The sequence below is a fragment of the Callionymus lyra genome, chromosome 6 (assembly GCF_982586985.1).
Source record: "Callionymus lyra chromosome 6, fCalLyr1.hap1.1, whole genome shotgun sequence".
NCBI classification, from domain to species: Eukaryota; Metazoa; Chordata; class Actinopteri; order Syngnathiformes; family Callionymidae; genus Callionymus; species Callionymus lyra.
This window is the reverse complement of record NC_141823.1, coordinates 4,263,757-4,283,756: the sequence shown is the minus strand read 5'-3', so window position 1 is coordinate 4,283,756 and position 20,000 is coordinate 4,263,757. Positions and strand designations below refer to the sequence as shown.

The window sequence follows — 20,000 nt, the reverse complement described above, 5'->3', positions numbered from 1 at the left end:
TATATCCATCTCTACATCCATCTCTGCATCCATCCATCTCTGCATCCATCTTTATATCCATCTCTGCATCCATCTCTACATCCATCTCTACATCCATCTCTGCATCCATCTTTACATCCATCTCTGCATTCATCTCTATATCCATCTCTGCATCCATCTCTACATCCATCTCTATATCCATCTCTGCATCCATCTCTACATCCATCTCTACATCCATCTCTGCATCCATCCATCTCTGCATCCATCTTTATATCCATCTCTGCATCCATCTCTACATCCATCTCTACATCCATCTCTGCATCCATCTTTACATCCATCTCTGCATTCATCTCTATATCCATCTCTGCATCCATCTCTACATCCATCTCTATATCCATCTCTGCATCCATCTCTACATCCATCTCTACATCCATCTCTATATCCATCTCTATATCCATCTCTGCATCCATCTCTGCATCCATCTCTACATCCATCTCTATATCCATCTCTACATCCATCTCTGCATCCATCTCTGCATCCATCTCTACATCCATCTCTATATCCATCTCTGCATCCATCTCTACATCCATCTCTACATCCATCTCTGCATCCATCTCTACATCCATCTCTATATCCATCTCTGCATCCATCTCTACATCCATCTCTACATCCATCTCTGCATCCATCTCTGCATCCATCTCTGCATCCATCTCTATATCCATCTCTGCATCCATCTCTACATCCATCTCTACATCCATCTCTGCATCCATCTCTGCATCCATCTCTGCATCCATCTCTATATCCATCTCTGCATCCATCTCTACATCCATCTCTACATCCATCTCTGCATCCATCTCTGCATCCATCTCTACATCCATCTCTATATCCATCTCTACATCCATCTCTACATCCATCTCTACATCCATCTCTGCATCCATCTCTGCATCCATCTCTGCATCCATCTCTACATCCATGTCTGCATCCATCTCTGCATCCATCTTTACATCCATCTCTGCATCCATCTCTATATCCATCTCTGCATCCATCTCTGCATCCATCTTTACATCCATCTCTGCATCCATCTCTATATCCATCTCTACATCCATCTCTGCATCCATCTCTACATCCATCTCTACATCCATCTCTGCATCCATCTTTACATCCATCTCTGCATCCATCTCTATATCCATCTCTACATCCATCTCTGCTTCCATCTCTGCATCCATCTTTACATCCATCTCTACATCCATCCCTACATCCATCTCTGCATCCATCTCTATATCCATCTCTGCATCCATCTCTGCATCCATCTTTACATCCATCTCTGCATCCATCTCTATATCCATCTCTGCATCCATCTCTGCATCCATCTCTGCATCCATCTCTACATCCATCTCTACATCCATCTCTCCATCCATCTTTACATCCATCTCTGCATCCATCTCTATATCCATCTCTGCATCCATCTCTACATCCATCTCTACATCCATCTCTGCATCCATCTCTGCATCCATCTCTGCATCCATCCATATCTGCATCCATCTCTGCATCCATCTCTACATCCATCTCTACATCCATCTCTGCATCCATCTTTACATCCATCTCTGCATCCATCTCTATATCCATCTCTGCTTCCATCTCTGCATCCATCTTTACATCCATCTCTGCATCCATCTCTTCATCCATCTCTGCATCCTTCTTTACATCCATCTCTACATCCATCCCTACATCCATCTCTACATCCATCTCTACATCCATCCATCCATCTCTACATCCTTCTTTACATCCATCTCTACATCCTTCTTTACATCCATCTCTACATCCATCTCTGCATCCATCTTTACATCCATCTCTACATCCATCTCTGCATCCATCTTTACATCCATCTTTACATCCATCTCTACATCCATCTCTGCATCCTTCTTTACATCCATCTCTACATCCATCTCTGCATCCATCTTTACATCCATCTTTACATCCATCTCTACATCCATCTCTGCATCCTTCTTTACATCCATCTCTACATCCATCTCTGCATCCTTCTTTACATCCTTCTCTACATCCATCTCTACATCCATCCCTACATCCATCTCTATATCCATCTCTACATCCATCCATCCATCTCTGCATCCATCTCTACATCCATCTCTACATCCTTCTTTACATCCATCTCTACATCCATCTCTACATCCTTCTTTGCATCCACCTCTACACCCATCTCTACATCCATCTCTGCATCCATCCATCCATCTCTACATCCATCTCTACATCCATCTCTGCATCCATCCATCCATCTCTGCATCCATCTCTACATCCTTCTTTACATCCATCTCTGCATCCATCTCTACATCTATCCATCCATCTCTACATCCATCCATCCATCTCTACATCCATCTCTGCATCCATCTCTGCATCCATCCATCCATCTCTGCATCCATCTCTGCATCCATTTCTGCATCCATCCATCCATCATCCATCCATCCATCCATCTCTACATCCATCTCTGTATCCATCTCTGCATCCATCCATCCATCCATCCAACTCTAGATCCATATCTACATCCATCCATCTCTGCATCCATCCATCCATTTCTACATCCATCCATCTCTGCATCCATCCATCCATCCCTGCATCAATCCATCTCTGCATCCATCTCTCCATCCATCCATCTCTCCATCCATCTATCACTACATCCATCCGGCCATCTCTAAATCAATCCATCCGTCCATCCATCCAATCATCCACCTGTCTTCGTCTATCTGTCAAACATCATCCATGACTGTCTGAACTGACTGAAGCAAGCTCTCTCGTTTTTTTCTTTTCATTTTTGAACTCTTATCCGTCCATCTGTTCATCCATCAATCCATCTGCCTTCCTGCCGACCTGTCCATCCGTCTATCGGTTCATCAATCCATCCATCTGCAAGCCTGTCCATCCCTGTTTCTCCATCCATCCATCCATCCATCCATCCATGCATCCATCCATCCATCCATCCATCCATCCATCCATCCATCCATCCATCCATCCATCCATCCATCCATCCATCCATCCATCCATCCATCCATCCATCCAGGTTTACTATGTCATGATATTCTTCTGAGGTCATGAAAATAACTCGGATTTCCTCCCCATGCCAGCGAGCCTCTGGACCGGTGACCCTTGACCCCTCGAGCTCTCCTGGATGGAGACGGGATCATCAACAGATCACATAAACACCTTCGAACATCAACAAGTGTGACCTTCACTCCTGAACTAAGACTTTACTGTTGAAGACTCAGTCTTGCGAGGAAACAGTGATCACAGTAATCGGCTTGAAGGAGAGTTGATGGTTCGATGCCAGGTGACCTGTTGGGATTTATTTATTTGATGCTGATTAATCCAAGGTACAAATCCAAATCCAAATCCAAATCCAAATCCAATGGATGGATGGATCCATCCATCCATCCATCCATCCATCCATCCATCCATCCATCCATCCATCCATCTATCCATCTTTCCAGTCATCCCACTTCATCCACCCATACACCAACACAACCATCCATCCTTCATCCATCAATTTACATATCCACACTTTATGCATCCATCCATCCTTTATCTCTCCATCCATCAATTCATCCATCACTGACATTTCTTCCATCCATCTTCGAACCTTTCCTCAGTCTATTCAAAAAACCTTAAATTGAACAAAAAATGCTTCCAATATTGTTCACTTCTTCATGCACAAGATATTTCCTTCTTTCTTTCTGTTCTTCTTCCCACTGATGTTAAACTGTCCCACGCAACAGCACCTCCTAGTGGTGACTATTACAACTACAGCACTTCAACCTCCACCGAGCGTCAGCTCTCGCACGAAGAGAGACGAAGTCGTCACGGAAAAGGCCGAGGCGGACCCGGAAGTACCGACGCTTACTGTCAGCTCGTTGTCAAAGGATGTGTAGGTGCAGCTCGGTCTGTGGGTACCGACGCCCTTGAGCTGCACAAGTCCTCACTGAAAGACGCCTCAGAATCCGCGGCGGAGGTTGTCGGTGTTTAAAACCCAAATACCAAGGTAGGTTCTGCCGTCATTTTGACGCACATTGTGTGTGGAGAGTGTTAGCTTGTTAGCATAGCATCAGCGAGTGACAGATTTAGCGACAGTCGCGCGTGAAGAACCGAGAAGAAAATGACGGTTTGCGTTTTTATTACGAGATGTTGTCGCTCGTCAGGGTTTGTTGAGCGAGGTTTGAACCGATGACCTCTTCGATCAATGGAGACGAGCCCCGTGTTCTTCGTCCTGACGCCGGGGATGGAGACCCGGCTTGAGGTTCAGGCAGGAATGTGGGTCACGATTGGAAAACAAAACGTTTATTTTTTAACTGTCAGAAACATTATTTCATTGATCTTTAACTGAACTCTAGAGACGTGCTTTAGAAGAACAACGCGTTAGTAAATCACTGCCATGTTAAAGCCAATATAAACAAAGATTGATTTCAAATAAAACATGATCTTCTCACGCATCTAGACTTCATTAAGTCCAAATATATGGATAAAAAAAAGCTCAAAAGAGAACAAAAACTGGACATCTATTGAGGGACAAAGCAATATATATATCAGAATTATAAACTTTTACTGCCAGTGTTGTAAACGCAACGTGATTTTTTGAAAACCGAATCAAGCACCAAGACGGCTATTATATTTATATATATATTAAAACCTGTACATATAAAATCATCTCTCAATATAAATCCATTAGAATTGATCTTGTTGTGAATAACCTTTGCAATATATATCATTTTTGTGTGAACAGAACTCGATTAAATGAGATGAATAAACGGAAACATTCCACTGCCGTCGTGTTAAATCTTATTTGTGAGACAATCTGACAAATAAACTAATTAATTATGATCATATGACACCAAATACAGATAATAATGGCACCTTCAGTCGTGCATTCAACCCAACCAGACACCGTTAAATATGCTTTCAAAGAGCTGAATTTAGGGTTAAATCATGTTTTGATTACCATTTTTTAAGGTCAGCTAATGTGAAACTCCAACTCTCCTGTCATGTAGTAAATGTTCGTCCTCTCTAAGATGCAGTAAGTCCCTCATCATCACCACGTTTACAACTTATTACTCTTTAAAGTTGCTCTAAAATCTTGACGAACGAGAGGTTACAAGAGCAGTGCATTATGACGTAAACGTACAAACGGATTAAAAATACAGTACGCGCAGTACATAATAATAATTAACATTTCTGGACCAAAAAACGGTAATCGCAGATGTGGCTCATTATATGTTGACTTTAAACACAGTATATTTATTGAAGATTAAAGATATATTTAAACAATGGCTTTTAAAATGTTTACAGATACATTAACACATTTAATGATCTATTTTTCACTCCATTTTAAATTGTCTTTGACACCTTTTCCAGCGATGCTCGGTGACTACTCAATCACCAATCATGGATGAATCCAATATCTAGAATTAGTGATACATCAAGGTACAAATCAACTTTACTAGGTGACGACAGGAACTGGGAATAAAGTTAAACCCGGTCAATATTTTTTAATATTCTATTGACGATTCTTTTGCTCAGATTTCTTCTTTCACTTCCTCAAAACTCGTCATTTTCATCTTATTATGTCTTGAAGTTTTTGCTCAGCTAAATAATCTTTTTCTTTCTCAGAGAATAGTGTTTTCACAATCGTTGGTTTTTCTTCACATGTTTGTCAGAGTTCTTGCTCTGATTTCCTTCATCTTCAGGAATGTTAAGCTGAGGGAAGAGATTGTTTCTGACGAATGTCTTCCGGAATCACTCAATGATCTTGTCTATTTCTGAGGGTTGAACGTAGAAGTTTGCTCGGAGAACATGGTGCTATTTACATGACGGCTTATTTCATTTAGAAATCTCAGATCATCAATTTAACTCTGTGTTTGTATATATCGTTACAGGTGAGCCTCAGTAGTCGCACACTCCAGGGCGGAGCAACATCCCAGAATGTCATTGTAGAGCGGAAAACGACTAATTCAGGTAAGATATCCTGCGTCACTAGTGAACGGAAGCAAGAATGTATTTACCTGGACAATGTGGTCAAGTGACATTCTTGACTTGTGCTGATGAAAGTGTAGGTTTGTAGCAACATTGAAGTTTCAACAAGATCAATCTTTACTTCATTTTAAGACCTAAGAAATGACATTTGTGCTCAGATTATTATCTCATGATTGGTTCTGATTCTTCTGACTCGATATTATTTCACCTTTAAACGTGTTGTAAATTCATTCTACCGAGGAGGGATCGTGGTCTGAGGTCAGATTACTTCTGAAAAGAAAGCGAGGATATCTGACTTTAGTTTTCACTCTCTGGCACGAAGACTGACGTGAAAGAAGCCTAATGGACCTCCCTGTTATTGATCGCAGCAGAGATCAATGAGCCTAATAAGCGTGAGCTCTCCTAAGGAGGTGGACGCTCTTTTGCCGTTAAATGGGAAAATGACACAGTGATCAACAGAACCGATGTCAGCGAGTCTGTAATAACACCTTTGCTCGGGTCTGCTTTAGCCATTATGTGTTCACGAGTGATGAAGCCAGAAGAGCTGAGCCAGAAGGGAAAGAAAGGAGAACGGAATACATTTCATATTAAAAGCTGTTGTTCATTTAATTGGCGACTTATGAATATTGAATTTGAAAGAGTAAAGGAAAATGCCAGTCTGTAACTTGTTACATATGGAGGTATTTGTACGTACGTAAGTAAAGGTTATTTGAAAAGATATTTCTAGACCAGGGTCACAAAGAGCTTAAACAATCAAAACAATATTCAATAAAGTATATACTTAAAAGATCAAGATAACACTGAGAACAACACAGGAGTCTCAGAAAATCAGGGAAAAGCCTGCAAGAATAAAAATGTCTTGAGATGTTTCTTGAAGGAGTCAGTAGATCATCAAACACAGATGTTTCTTGAAGGAGTCAGTAGATCATCAAACACAGATGTTTCTTGAAGGAGTCAGTAGATCATCAAACACAGATGTTTCTTGAAGGAGTCAGTAGATCATCAAACACAGATGTTTCTTGAAGGAGTCAGTAGATCATCAAACACAGATGTTTCTTGAAGGAGTCAGTAGATCATCAAACACAGATGTTTCTTGAAGGAGTCAGTAGATCATCAAACACAGATGTTTCTTGAAGGGGTCAGTAGATCATCAAACACAGATGTTTCTTGAAGGAGTCAGTAGATCATCTAACACAGATGTTTCTTGAAGGAGTCAGTAGATCATCTAACACAGATGTTTCTTGAAGGAGTCAGTAGATCATCAAACACAGAGATGTTTCTTGAAGGAGTCAGTAGATCATCAAACACAGAGATGGTTCCAAAGCTTAGGAGCAACAGTCTGGAAGGATTTCTCTCCTCTGGTCCGGAAGTTCAGGAACCATCAGTAGATTCTGATCCACAGACCTCAGAGCCCGAGCTGGGGTGTAAGTCTGGATCAGATCACTGATGGAAGGTCTGACCATGAATAGATCTGAAAGTAAGAACCAGAATTTTAAAATGATCCTGAAAGAAACTGGCAGCCAGTGAAGAGTTTGAAGGAGAAATGTGAGTTCTTCTACTAGAGCAGCTCAGAATTCTGGCTGCAGAGTTTTGTATGTTCTTAAGTGTCTTTTTGGACGAAGATGAAGACGAAGAAACTGACTTGTGCAATATACAGACAGATGGACAGGCGGGTGGTTAGCGTTTGGATAGATGGCAGACAGACGGGTGGAAAGATGGATGGATGGATGGATGGATGTTCAAAAGGATGGATGAGTTGAGGAAATGGACAGATAAAGCGCAGAGATATTAAATATATATTAAGCCTCAAAGAATAAAGATGAATATCTAAATCATTGTTAGTTACTGTTGCAGACAGTTTTGTAAATATACATTTTCTTCAGCCTACAGCCCTGCTCTAGGTGGATCCATTCAGTGCCATTTTAAAAGATGTTTAATATGTGGGTAAATCAGCCACTAGGCAGAGGTCTGCGCTCTCAGAGTGCTTTTATCATCAGGTTCTCCTAAAAGGTTGATATTCAGTTTCAACATGAAGCAAAAGTTATCACGAAATGTGATTCTAATTCTCACTTGTGTTGCTCACTGACGGTCAAACTCAATCTGTGGGATTCTTGTTTTCCGGCCCGATGGCGCCTGGAATCATTCCTGCATCTGTGAAGAGATCGAATCATGTTTCAAGCAGACGGAATCCTGACAGGGATCCAGATCGCCGAGAGAAAGACCATAAGATTGTGAGAGGAAGTCGTCACACATTTGTAACTTGATTATGAAGAAGCGAAATAAGTGTTTTGTTTTGCTGTTTTACATGTTAAAATAACTAACATGTTTGTTCTAAACCAATCCCAGTCAAAGGCTGTTGGAATCATAGGAATGTTGTTTATTCTATTCTATATAATCTCCAAACCTGAACTGAAAAAAAATGGTCTTGTCTCTGAAGTATTATTAGCCTGTGAGTCTGTGATTGTCTATACAATCGCTTCAGTGAAGGTTAATCAAAGATTAAACTTGTAAACTAGTGAAAAACAAACTTGATTTATTGTTGACTGTTTGTGAAAAAAAGGGCGACATTGGACTGATGCGTCAGCTCCTACAGCTTTGATCTGATTCGTTTCTATAGTTGTAAAGTAAGTAAGTAAGTCATTTTTATTTGTATAGTGCTTTTATTTGCAATAAAATAATAATTTTGGTTCTATTTTATTACCTCTAAAATGTCCATTTTGAGTTCCTGGAAGTGAAGAGTTTCTTTCTTTGTCCTTGTTATTGCTCCTGATGATAAGGTTCCAGGGTTGAGTCAGTACTTGGGTGACTTAGGTCAGTCTGTCAAACTGAGCCTGAGAAACCTGGGTGTTGTATTTAATAAAGACATGTCTCTGGTTCAACTCTGAAGAAAACTGACCACAAACTGTTTCAACTGAGAAAAATCTCTAAACTCAGGAAAATGATGTCACAACACGATCTGGATCTTATAATCCATGTGTCTGGACTATTGTAACAGTTTATTTTTGGTGTCTAAACAAAAAGGATGTGTCTCGCCTGCAGTTGATACTCAACTCTGCAGCCAGAATTCTGAGCCGCTCTAGTAGAAGAACTCACATTTTTCTGATCCTTCAAACTCTTCACTGGCTGCCAGTTTCTTTCAGGATCATTTTTAAAATTCTGGTTCTTACTTTCAGATCTATTCATGGTCAGACCTTCCATCAGTGATCTGATCCAGACTTACACCCCAGCTCGGGCTCTGAGGTCTGTGGATCAGAATCTACTGATGGTTCCTGAACTTCAGGACCAGAGGAGAGAAATCCTTTTAAAGTATATATTTTAACTGTGTATCGTTTGTTAAAGTGCCTTGTGACCCTGGTCTAGAAAGATCTTTACAAATAACCTTTACTTTACATCACGTCAGTGTCTGGATCAAACTATTATCTAACAAAAGGTAACTTTGCTCATGAAGCAGCAGAACCTCAGAAATATTATGAGCCTGAATTCCTGACACACACATTTGCCTGAGCTGCCGGATCAGTTTCCTGAAGGTCCCTGTGGGCTGCTATCGATCTGCCTAGAAGCTTCATGCCGGCTCTGCTGGGTCCTGCTGGATTATTATCACTGACCTTGACACGGGAGACGATCGCAGGTTTCCACGAGACTTGTGACTGCTCTCGTGGATTCAGAGTCATGTCAGAAGTCATCACGAAGATGCTTGTTGTCATCGCTGTCACTGCTTCAGCCTCTGATCCTCAAAGAAGTAGATGATGTTCTAAGAGTTTTTGTCTCTGGATGTTTCACAGCTGCTGCTCCTGCGACTGATCCTCCTCAACGAGTGTAAAACAATCGCTAAAATAATACTTTTCATTCAAGTAGTCGTGATAAAATGAGCTTTTCTTGTTCATTTGTGGATCAGAAGTTGATTCATAGATTATACATCCTTCCCTTTTCATCTCCTTCCCTTTCTTTCTTTCCCTTCTCTTCTTCTTTCCTTCCATTTTCCTCTTTACCTTCCTTTCCTGCATTTTTCCTTCATTTGTTTCACTTCTGTTCTCTTTTCCTCCTCCTTCCCTTCTCTACCTTTCCTTTCCTTTTTCAGTTACACTATTTCCCATTTCCTTCCCCTTATTATTTGGTTTGGCCATTACATAAAATCCTTTTTTTAAAATAAATAAATCGTTTTTACATTTGGACAATTCTCGTTTTCTCAGATTTCACTTGGACAACAAAAATGTACACAGAATTTATTTTTGAAATTGTGTGTATATATATATATATATATATATATATGTGTGTGTGTGTGTTAAATTAGAGCATATAGAACTTAATTGCGTTAAATCAAATATTGAAACTGTTGAAGGAAGAAAATAGTTAATTCTTCAATGATGCACAATTTAAAGGATTTTTAATATATTTCCTAATGTAAGAATAAAAAATGTTGGTCTATAAGTAAGTAAGTAATTTGTATTTATATAGCGCTTTTCCAGACCAGGGTCACAAAGCGCATAAACAATCAAAACAATACTGAATAAAATATATACTTTAAAGATCAAGATAATACTGAGAACAACACAGGAGTCCCAGAAAATCAAGGAAAATAAATAATAAATATGCACTTTTATTCTTCATATTATCGTTTTTTAGCAGATTTTCTTAATAACCACTGGTGTAGTAATTGAAGTGGAAAACTTTTAAATATTTGTGTCATTTAATATCACAGTAGTTATACAGTTTTATGAGTTTATCTGGTCTATTATGTCTATTTATGTCAACAGTTATACTTCCGATGAACCTGATGTTGAAAGTCAGTATTTTGGTCCGGTTGAGTTTTACTTCCTGGTCTCAACCCCGGTCTCCTTGGTCCCCCCAGGGCAGGATGCAGTCTTCCAACCACCGACTGCGAGACATGGAGCAGCATCACCCGCTGCTGTCCGCCGGCAGCGACGTGGAGTCGGGCAGCATGACGGCGGCGGCGGCGGCGGGAGTGATGGCGAGCGGATCCCAGGCGGGTCACTCGGGCGTGAGTCGCCCCCTGTGGTTCATCCAGGACAGCTGCGGGATGGTGTGCGCCTTCATCACCTGGTTCCTGGTCCTGTACGCCGAGTTCGTGGTCAACTTCGTCATGCTGCTGCCCGCCAGGAGCTTCTGGTACTCGCTGCTCAACGGCGCCGCCTTCAACTCTCTGGCCGTGTTGGCGCTGGCCTCGCACGTGCGCACCATGTTGACCGACCCGGTGAGCGGTTCTGTTGGGTTTAGTCCGTTTATTTCATGAATGAACATGGATTGAACAAACATTTGGACCCACAGGTTCACTTTCTTGGCTTTCAAATATTTTTAAAGCTGCAGATCAATTGTAATTTGATTATATTTTTAATTTTTGTACATGTGTTATTCTTGTGTGTATATATATATATATATATATATATATATAAGAATAATATATCATTTTAATTAGGTGTGAAATAAATGATTCAACAGACACAAGGGATAACTCAACACATTTTTTTTTAGGCCACTGAGACGACACAAAGAATACCACAAACACATTTGTTTTAGGCCACCGGGTCACAATGACCCCAAGACAAAACAAGGGATACCACAAACACATTTGTTTTAGGCCACCAGGTCACAATGACCCTAAGAGAAAACTAGGGATACCACAAACACATTTGTTTTAGGCCACTGGTGTCACTTTGATCCAGAGACAACACAAAGAATACCACAAACCCATTTGTTTTAGGCCACCGGGTCACAATGACCCCAAGACAAAACAAGGGATACCACAAACACATTTGTTTTAGGCCACCAGGTCACAATGACCTTAAGAGAAAACTAGGGATACCACAAACACATTTGTTTTAGGCCACTGGTGTCACTTTGATCCAGAGACAACACAAAGAATACCACAAACCCATTTGTTTTAGGCCACCGGGTCACAATGACCCCAAGACAAAACAACGGATACCACAAACACATTTGTTGTAGGCCACCGGGTCACAATGACCCTAAGAGAAAACTAGGGATACCACAAACACATTTGTTTTAGGACACCGGGTCACAATGACCCCAAGACAAAAGAAGGGATACCACAAACACAATTGATTTCGGCCACCGGGTCATCTTGACCCAGAGACAACAGAGGTTACGTGGTATTACATTTCTACATTTTCTAACCAATCTTGAAAATGTCATTAATATCTAGTGTTTTTCTTTATATTTTAGTTTTCTGTTTACAAACAAAAAGTGATGTAAACACATACTACGTGTTTAATGCAGTACTTTTACATTTTTGGCTTTCAAATAGTATTTAATTTTTATCAGTCATTTTCATATATTTCAATTAACTGAGAATAAAGTTCGATTTTTGAAGTTTACAACTAACTTATTCAGTGAATTAACTTTTACTACTACAAATATTGACAGCGTTTGTTCATTTTGAGATCCCAGCAGTGACTGAGGACGAGAGGATACAGTGACTCCAGCAGCTTTTAAAGCTGATGTTTGGACATATTTTGGTTTGAAAACAAACAAAAGCAGTTACGACTTCTTCAGAAACGTTTCTACATACATTTTTTTATGGTTATATTGTTCAACTTTGACCTTACTTGACTCATGATCCGTGACGAGTCTTTTATTTCCATGTTCCTCGTGTCAATCGTGATGCTTGGCCGTCTTACAGAAGCATCTGAGATCTTCAGCGGCCTGAGAGGTCACTTCCTGTCCTCAGGTTTCCTGTTGCTCCACTGGTGACTCGGCTCTGGGGAAGTCCATGTCACATGATCGTGTTTCATTGGGATCTTGGTGACTCAGGATCTCTGCGGTTCGATCGGATCAAACGCTTTTTTTAGATTTGAACATCAGTTTATTTTAGTGATTAGCTGTCAAACTGTACTGTGTCATCAAACTCCTCACATGTCAAGTTTTCTCAGAGAAAAGGTTTAAGTTGATGTGTGTTCTCTCCTCAGGGAGCTGTTCCGAAGGGAAACGCCACCAAAGAATACATGGACAGTCTTCAGCTCAAGCCTGGGGAGGTCATCTACAAGTGTCCCAAGTGTTGCAGCATCAAACCTGAGAGGGCGCACCACTGCAGGTCCGTTCACTGACTCCTCCTGACTCCTCCTTACTCCTCCTTGAACCTCCTGACTCCCCCAAAACTCTCATGACTCCCCCAAACTCTCCTGACTCCCCCAAACTCTCCTGACTCCTCCTGACCTTTCCTGACTCCTCACCTCCCGCTAACTCTCCTGACTCCTTCCTACCTTTCATGGCTCCTCCTCAACTCCCCCTAGCTCTCCTGACTCCCCCCAACTCCCCCAAACTCTCCCGACTCCTCCTGACCTTTCCTCATTCCTCCTCAACTCCCTATAACTCTCCTGACTTCTCCTCAACTCCCTATAACTCTCCTGACTCCTCCTCAACTCCCTTTAACTCTCCTGACTCCTCCTTAACTCCCTCTGTATCTCCTAACTCCTCCTCAACTCCCTATAACTCTCCTGACTCCTCCTTAACTCCCTCTGTATCTCCTGACTCCTCCTCAACTCCCTCTGTATCTCCTGACTCCTCCTCAACTCCCTTTAACTTTCCTGACTCCTCCTTAACTCCCTCTGTATCTCCTGACTCCTCCTCAACTCCCTCTGTATCTCCTGACTCCTCCTCAACTCCCTCTAACTCTCCTGACTCCTCCTTAACTCCTCCTAACTCTCCTGACTCCTCCTTAACTTCCTCTGTATCTCCTGACTCCTCCTCAACTACCTCTGTATCTCCTGACTCCTCTTCAACTCCCTCTAACTCTCCTGACTCCTCCTTAACTTCTCCTGACTCCCTCTGTATCTCCTGACTCCTCCTCAACTCCCCCAAACTCTCCCAACTCCTCCTGACCTTTCCTGACTCCTCCTCAATTCCTCTCGATTCTTACCAACTCTCCTGACTCCTCCTGACTCCTCCTAACTCCCCCTGACTCTCCTGACTCTCCTGCCTCCTCCTGCCTCCCCCTGACTCTCCCGCCTCCTCCTGCCTCCCCCTGACTCTCCTGCCTCCTCCTGACTCCTCCTGACTCCTCCTAACTCCCCCTGACTCTCGTGCCTCCTCCTGACTCCCCCTGACTCTCCTGCCTCCTCCTAACTCCCCCTGACTCTCCTGCCTCCTCCTGACTCCTCCTAACTCCCACTGACTCTCCTGCCTCCTCCTGACTCCTCCTAACTCCCCCTGACTCTCCTGCCTCCTCCTGACTCCCCCTGAATCTCCCGCCTCCTCCTGACTCCCCCTAACTCCCCCTGACTCTCCTGCCTCCTCCTGACTCCCCCTGACTCTCCCGCCTCCTCCTGAACTCCCCCTCACTCTCCTGCCTCCTCCTAACTCCCCCTGACTCTCCTGCCTCCTCCTGACTCCCCCTGACTCTCCCGCCTCCTCCTGACTCCTCCTAACTCCCCCTAACTCTCTCGCCTCCTCCTGCCTCCTCCTGACTCCCCCTGACTCTCCCGCCTCCTCCTGACTCTCCTAACTCCTCCTGCCTCCTCCTCTCTGTGCAGTATCTGTAAGCGCTGCATCAAGAAGATGGACCATCACTGTCCGTGGGTCAACAACTGTGTTGGAGAAAAGAATCAGAGATTCTTCGTCCTGTTTACTGTGAGTAGAGTCGAGATCCTCCTCAGGTGTTGAGACTTTAGAATTCTTATCTTATCACACTTGAAACTCATGTCACTACACACAAGACCAGGAGTGAAAATGATGTATTCTTTGTTCATCTTTGTATCTTTGTGGTATTTCTTTGATCTGTTATGTTCACGCTTTCAAAATAACTGAATGAGTCAATGTTTGATGGGAAACGTCTCAAATACGGAAGTGAAACCATGTTTAAAATAGTCTTCTGATCGCTAACATGGTGTTTCTCCTCAGATGTACATCGCCTTGATCTCCGCTCACGCCCTCGGCCTCAGTGGGATGCACTTCTTCACCTGCATCAAGCTGCAGTGGGACGGTGAGAACACATGAGGGGCAGCAGATATTGAAGGAATTCACAAGTGTTGTTGTGATCCTGGGTTTGTTTTAGGCATTTTAATAAAACAATTTAACAATTGAATTATTATTGAATTTGTTTTAATTAATTAATTTAATTCAACTATTTGTATATTAAAAGCTTAAACTCGTTTTTATTGATTAATTTAATTCAACTATTTGTTTATTGAAAGTTTAAATTCGTTTTTATTGATTAATTTAATTCAACTATTTGTTTATTGAAAGTTTAAATTCGTTTTTATTGATTAATTTAATTCAACTATTTGTTTATTGAAAGTTTAAATTCGTTTTTATTGATTAATTTAATTCAAATATTTGTATATTAAAAGTTTAAATTCGTTTTTATTGATTAATTTAATTCAACTATTTGTTTATTGAAAGTTTAAATTCGTTTTTATTGATTAATTTAATTCAACTATTTGTTTATTGAAAGTTTAAATTCGTTTTTATTGATTAATTTAATTCAACTATTTGTTTATTGAAAGTTTAAATTCGTTTTTATTGATTAATTTAATTCAACTATTTGTTTATTGAAAGTTTAAATTCGTTTTTATTGATTAATTTAATTCAAATATTTGTATATTAAAAGTTTAAATTCGTTTTTATTGATTAATTTAATTCAACTATTTGTTTATTGAAAGTTTAAATTCGTTTTTATTGATTAATTTAATTCAACTATTTGTTTATTGAAAGTTTAAATTCGTTTTTATTGATTAATTTAATTCAACTATTTGTTTATTGAAAGTTTAAATTCGTTTTTATTGATTAATTTAATTCAACTATTTGTTTATTGAAAGTTTAAATTCGTTTTTATTGATTAATTTAATTCAACTATTTGTTTATTGAAAGTTTAAATTCGTTTTTATTGATTAATTTAATTCAACTATTTGTTTATTGAAAGTTTAAATTCGTTTTTATTGATTAATTTAATTCAACTATTTGTTTATTGAAAGTTTAAATTCGTTTTTATTGATTAATTTAATTCAACTATTTGTTTATTGAAAGTTTAAATTCGTTTTTATTGATTAATTTAATTCAACTATTTGTTTATTGAAAGTTTAAATTCGTTTTTATTGATTAATTTAATTCAAATATTTGTATATTAAAAGTTTAAATTCGTTTTTATTGATTAATTTAATTCAAATATTTGTATATTAAAAGTTTAAATTCGTTTTTATTGATTAATTTAATTCAACTATTTGTTTATTGAAAGTTTAAATTCGTTTTTATTGATTAATTTAATTCAACTATTTGTTTATTGAAAGTTTAAATTCGTTTTTATTGATTAATTTAATTCAAATATTTGTATATTAAAAGTTTAAATTCGTTTTTATTGATTAATTTAATTCAAATATTTGTATATTAAAAGTTTAAATTCGTTTTTATTGATTAATTTAATTCAACTATTTGTTTATTGAAAGTTTAAATTCGTTTTTATTGATTAATTTAATTCAACTATTTGTTTATTGAAAGCTTGACATGTTTTTTTAAACAATTTAGATGAATAGTCTCAAAATTAATTGTTTTGTTTTTTTTTACACATAATTTAAAAATCCTTATTCCTATAATTATAACATTTTTTTTCTAAATGTAATATTTTTTAATATGTAGTGTTTTAAAGTCAATATATCTTAATGTTGGTATAATTACTTCTATATTTCCACCAGACATAAAACTTTTCGACTAATGTTTTATTATTGAATTTAAAAGACTGCAAATTAAAAATGTAATAATAAAAATAAAATGTATTATTCTAATCATGTAAAAATGGTTGAATTTAATTAAGAAAATAATTATTAAATGCCTAAAAAAAACATTCATTCTATATTTCAAAGGCAGGACTTTCTTCCATAAAAACATTTGTACAGACGAAGATAAAAGGAGGAAAATCAAAATGATAAAAACATTGTTGTGTGTTCATGTGTTAAAGAAACATTGTTGTGTGTTCATGTGTTAAAGAAGTTGTTGTGTGTTCATGTGTTAAAGAAACATTGTTGTGTGTTCATGTGTTAAAGAAACATTGTTGTGTGTTCATGTGTTAAAGAAACATTGTTGTGTGTTCATGTGTTAAAGAAACATTGTTGTGTGTTCATGTGTTAAAGAAACATTGTTGTGTGTTCATGTGTTAAAGAAACATTGTTGTTTGTTCATGTGTTAAAGAAACATTGTTGTGTGTTCATGTGTTAAAGAAACATTGTTGTGTGTTCATGTGTTAAAGAAACGTTGTTGTGTGTTCATGTGTTAAAGAAACATTGTTGTGTTAAAGAAACGTTGTTGTGTGTTCATGTGTTAAAGAAACATTGTTGTGTGTTCATGTGTTAAAGAAACATTGTTGTGTGTTCATGTGTTAAAGAAACATTGTTGTGTGTTCATGTGTTAAAGAAACATTGTTGTGTGTTCATGTGTTAAAGAAACATTGTTGTGTGTTCATGTGTTAAAGAAACATTGTTGTGTGTTCATGTGTTAAAGAAACATTGTTGTGTGTTCATGTGTTAAAGAAACATTGTTGTGTGTTCATGTGTTAAAGAAACATTGTTGTGTGTTCATGTGTTAAAGAAACATTGTTGTGTGTTCATGTGTTAAAGAAACATTGTTGTGTGTTCATGTGTTAAAGAAACATTGTTGTGTGTTCATGTGTTAAAGAAACATTGTTGTGTGTTCATGTGTTAAAGAAACATTGTTGTGTGTTCATGTGTTAAAGAAACACTGTTGTGTGTTCATGTGTTAAAGAAACATTGTTGTGTATTCATGTGTTAAAGAAACACTGTTGTGTGTTCATGTGTTAAAGAAACACTGTTGTGTGTTCATGTGTTAAAGAAACATTGTTGTGTGTTCATGTGTTAAAGTAACATTGTTGTGTGTTCATGTGTTAAAGTAACATTGTTGTGTGTTCATGTGTTAAAGAAACATTGTTGTGTGTTCATGTGTTAAAGAAACATTGTTGTGTATTCATGTGTTAAAGAAACACTGTTGTGTGTTCATGTGTTAAAGAAACATTGTTGTGTGTTCATGTGTTAAAGAAACATTGTTGTGTATTCATGTGTTAAAGAAACATTGTTGTGTGTTCATGTGTTAAAGAAACACTGTTGTGTGTTCATGTGTTAAAGAAACACTGTTGTGTGTTCATGTGTTAAAGAAACACTGTTGTGTGTTCATGTGTTAAAGAAACATTGTTGTGTGTTCATGTGTTAAAGAAACACTGTTGTGTGTTCATGTGTTAAAGAAACACTGTTGTGTGTTCATGTGTTAAAGAAACATTGTTGTGTGTTCATGTGTTAAAGAAACATTGTTGTGTATTCATGTGTTAAAGAAACACTGTTGTGTGTTCATGTGTTAAAGAAACATTGTTGTGTGTTCATGTGTTAAAGAAACACTGTTGTGTGTTCATGTGTTAAAGAAACATTGTTGTGTGTTCATGTGTTAAAGAAACACTGTTGTGTGTTCATGTGTTAAAGAAACATTGTTGTGTGTTCATGTGTTAAAGAAACACTGTTGTGTGTTCATGTGTTAAAGAAACATTGTTGTGTGTTCATGTGTTAAAGAAACACTGTTGTGTGTTCATGTGTTAAAGAAACACTGTTGTGTGTTCATGTGTTAAAGAAACACTGTTGTGTGTTCATGTGTTAAAGAAACATTGTTGTGTGTTCATGTGTTAAAGAAACATTGTTGTGTGTTCATGTGTTAAAGAAACATTGTTGTGTGTTCAGAGTGCAGTGAATTCTCTCCGGGTGTGTCTGTGCTGCTGCTGATCTTCCTCTGTCTGGAGGCCATCCTCTTCCTCACCTTCACCGCCGTCATGTTCGGAACACAGATCCACTCCATCTGCAACGACGAGACGGTGAGTTTCATGTATTGTATTAATCTGACCGTAAGACACACTTGATATCCTTTAACTGTCTGTTGTGAAGTTATACTAGTGATCCTCATAGTATTACTTGTATTACTCCACGAGGAGCCGTATAATTACTTGTATTACTCGACGAGGCGCCGTGTAATTACTTGTATTACTCCACGAGGCGCCGTATAATTACTTGTATTACTCCACGAGGCGCCGTATAATTACTTGTATTACTCCACGAGGAGCCGTATAATTACTTGTATTACTCGACGAGGCGCCGTGTAATTACTTGTATTACTCCACGAGGCGCCGTATAATTACTTGTATTACTCCACGAGGCGCCGTATAATTACTTGTATTACTCGACGAGGCGCCGTGTAATTACTTGTATTACTCCACGAGGCGCCGTATAATTACTTGTATTACTCCACGAGGCGCCGTATAATTACTTGTATTACTCGACGAGGCGCCGTGTAATTACTTGTATTACTCCACGAGGCGCCGTATAATTACTTGTATTACTCCACGAGGCGCCGTATAATTACTTGTATTACTCCACGAGGCGCCGTATAATTACTTGTATTACTCGACGAGGCGCCGTATAATTACTTGTATTACTCGACGAGGCGCCGTATAATTACTTGTATTACTCGACGAGGCGCCGTGTAATTACTTGTATTACTCCACGAGGCGCCGTATAATTACTTGTATTACTCGACGAGGCGCCGTATAATTACTTGTATTACTCGACGAGGCGCCGTATAATTACTTGTATTACTCGACGAGGCGCCGTATAATTACTTGTATTACTCCACGAGGCGCCGTATAATTACTTGTATTACTCGACGAGGCGCCGTGTAATTACTTGTATTACTCCACGAGGCGCCGTATGATTACTTGTATTACTCAACGAGGCGCCGTATAATTACTTGTATTACTCCACGAGGCGCCGTATAATTACTTGTATTACTCCACGAGGCGCCGTATAATTACTTGTATTACTCCACGAGGCTCCATAGTATTACTTGTATTACTCCACAAGGCTATGTAGTATTACCCTCATAGTATTACTTGTATTACTCCACGAGGCTCCATAGTATTACTTGTATTACTCCACAAAGCTCGGAAGTATTACCCTCATAGTATTACTTGTATT

At 38.9% G+C, this 20,000-nt stretch overlaps 1 protein-coding gene across 1 annotated transcript in view; it reads left to right on the top strand.

Moving 5' to 3' along the window:
* The first annotated feature begins 3,863 nt into the window (after nucleotides 1-3,863).
* zdhhc7 (zDHHC palmitoyltransferase 7) overlaps nucleotides 3,864-20,000 on the top strand; it is a 17,641-nt gene continuing 1,504 nt past the window's right edge. The window contains exons 1-7 of the mRNA XM_087793775.1: nucleotides 3,864-4,027; nucleotides 5,916-5,994; nucleotides 10,862-11,224; nucleotides 12,957-13,081; nucleotides 14,520-14,616; nucleotides 14,887-14,968; nucleotides 18,714-18,844. Coding sequence (XP_087649901.1) covers nucleotides 10,868-11,224; nucleotides 12,957-13,081; nucleotides 14,520-14,616; nucleotides 14,887-14,968; nucleotides 18,714-18,844 — 792 coding nt within the window. The 5' untranslated portion in view covers nucleotides 3,864-4,027; nucleotides 5,916-5,994; nucleotides 10,862-10,867. The remainder of the gene's footprint in view (nucleotides 4,028-5,915; nucleotides 5,995-10,861; nucleotides 11,225-12,956; nucleotides 13,082-14,519; nucleotides 14,617-14,886; nucleotides 14,969-18,713; nucleotides 18,845-20,000) is intronic.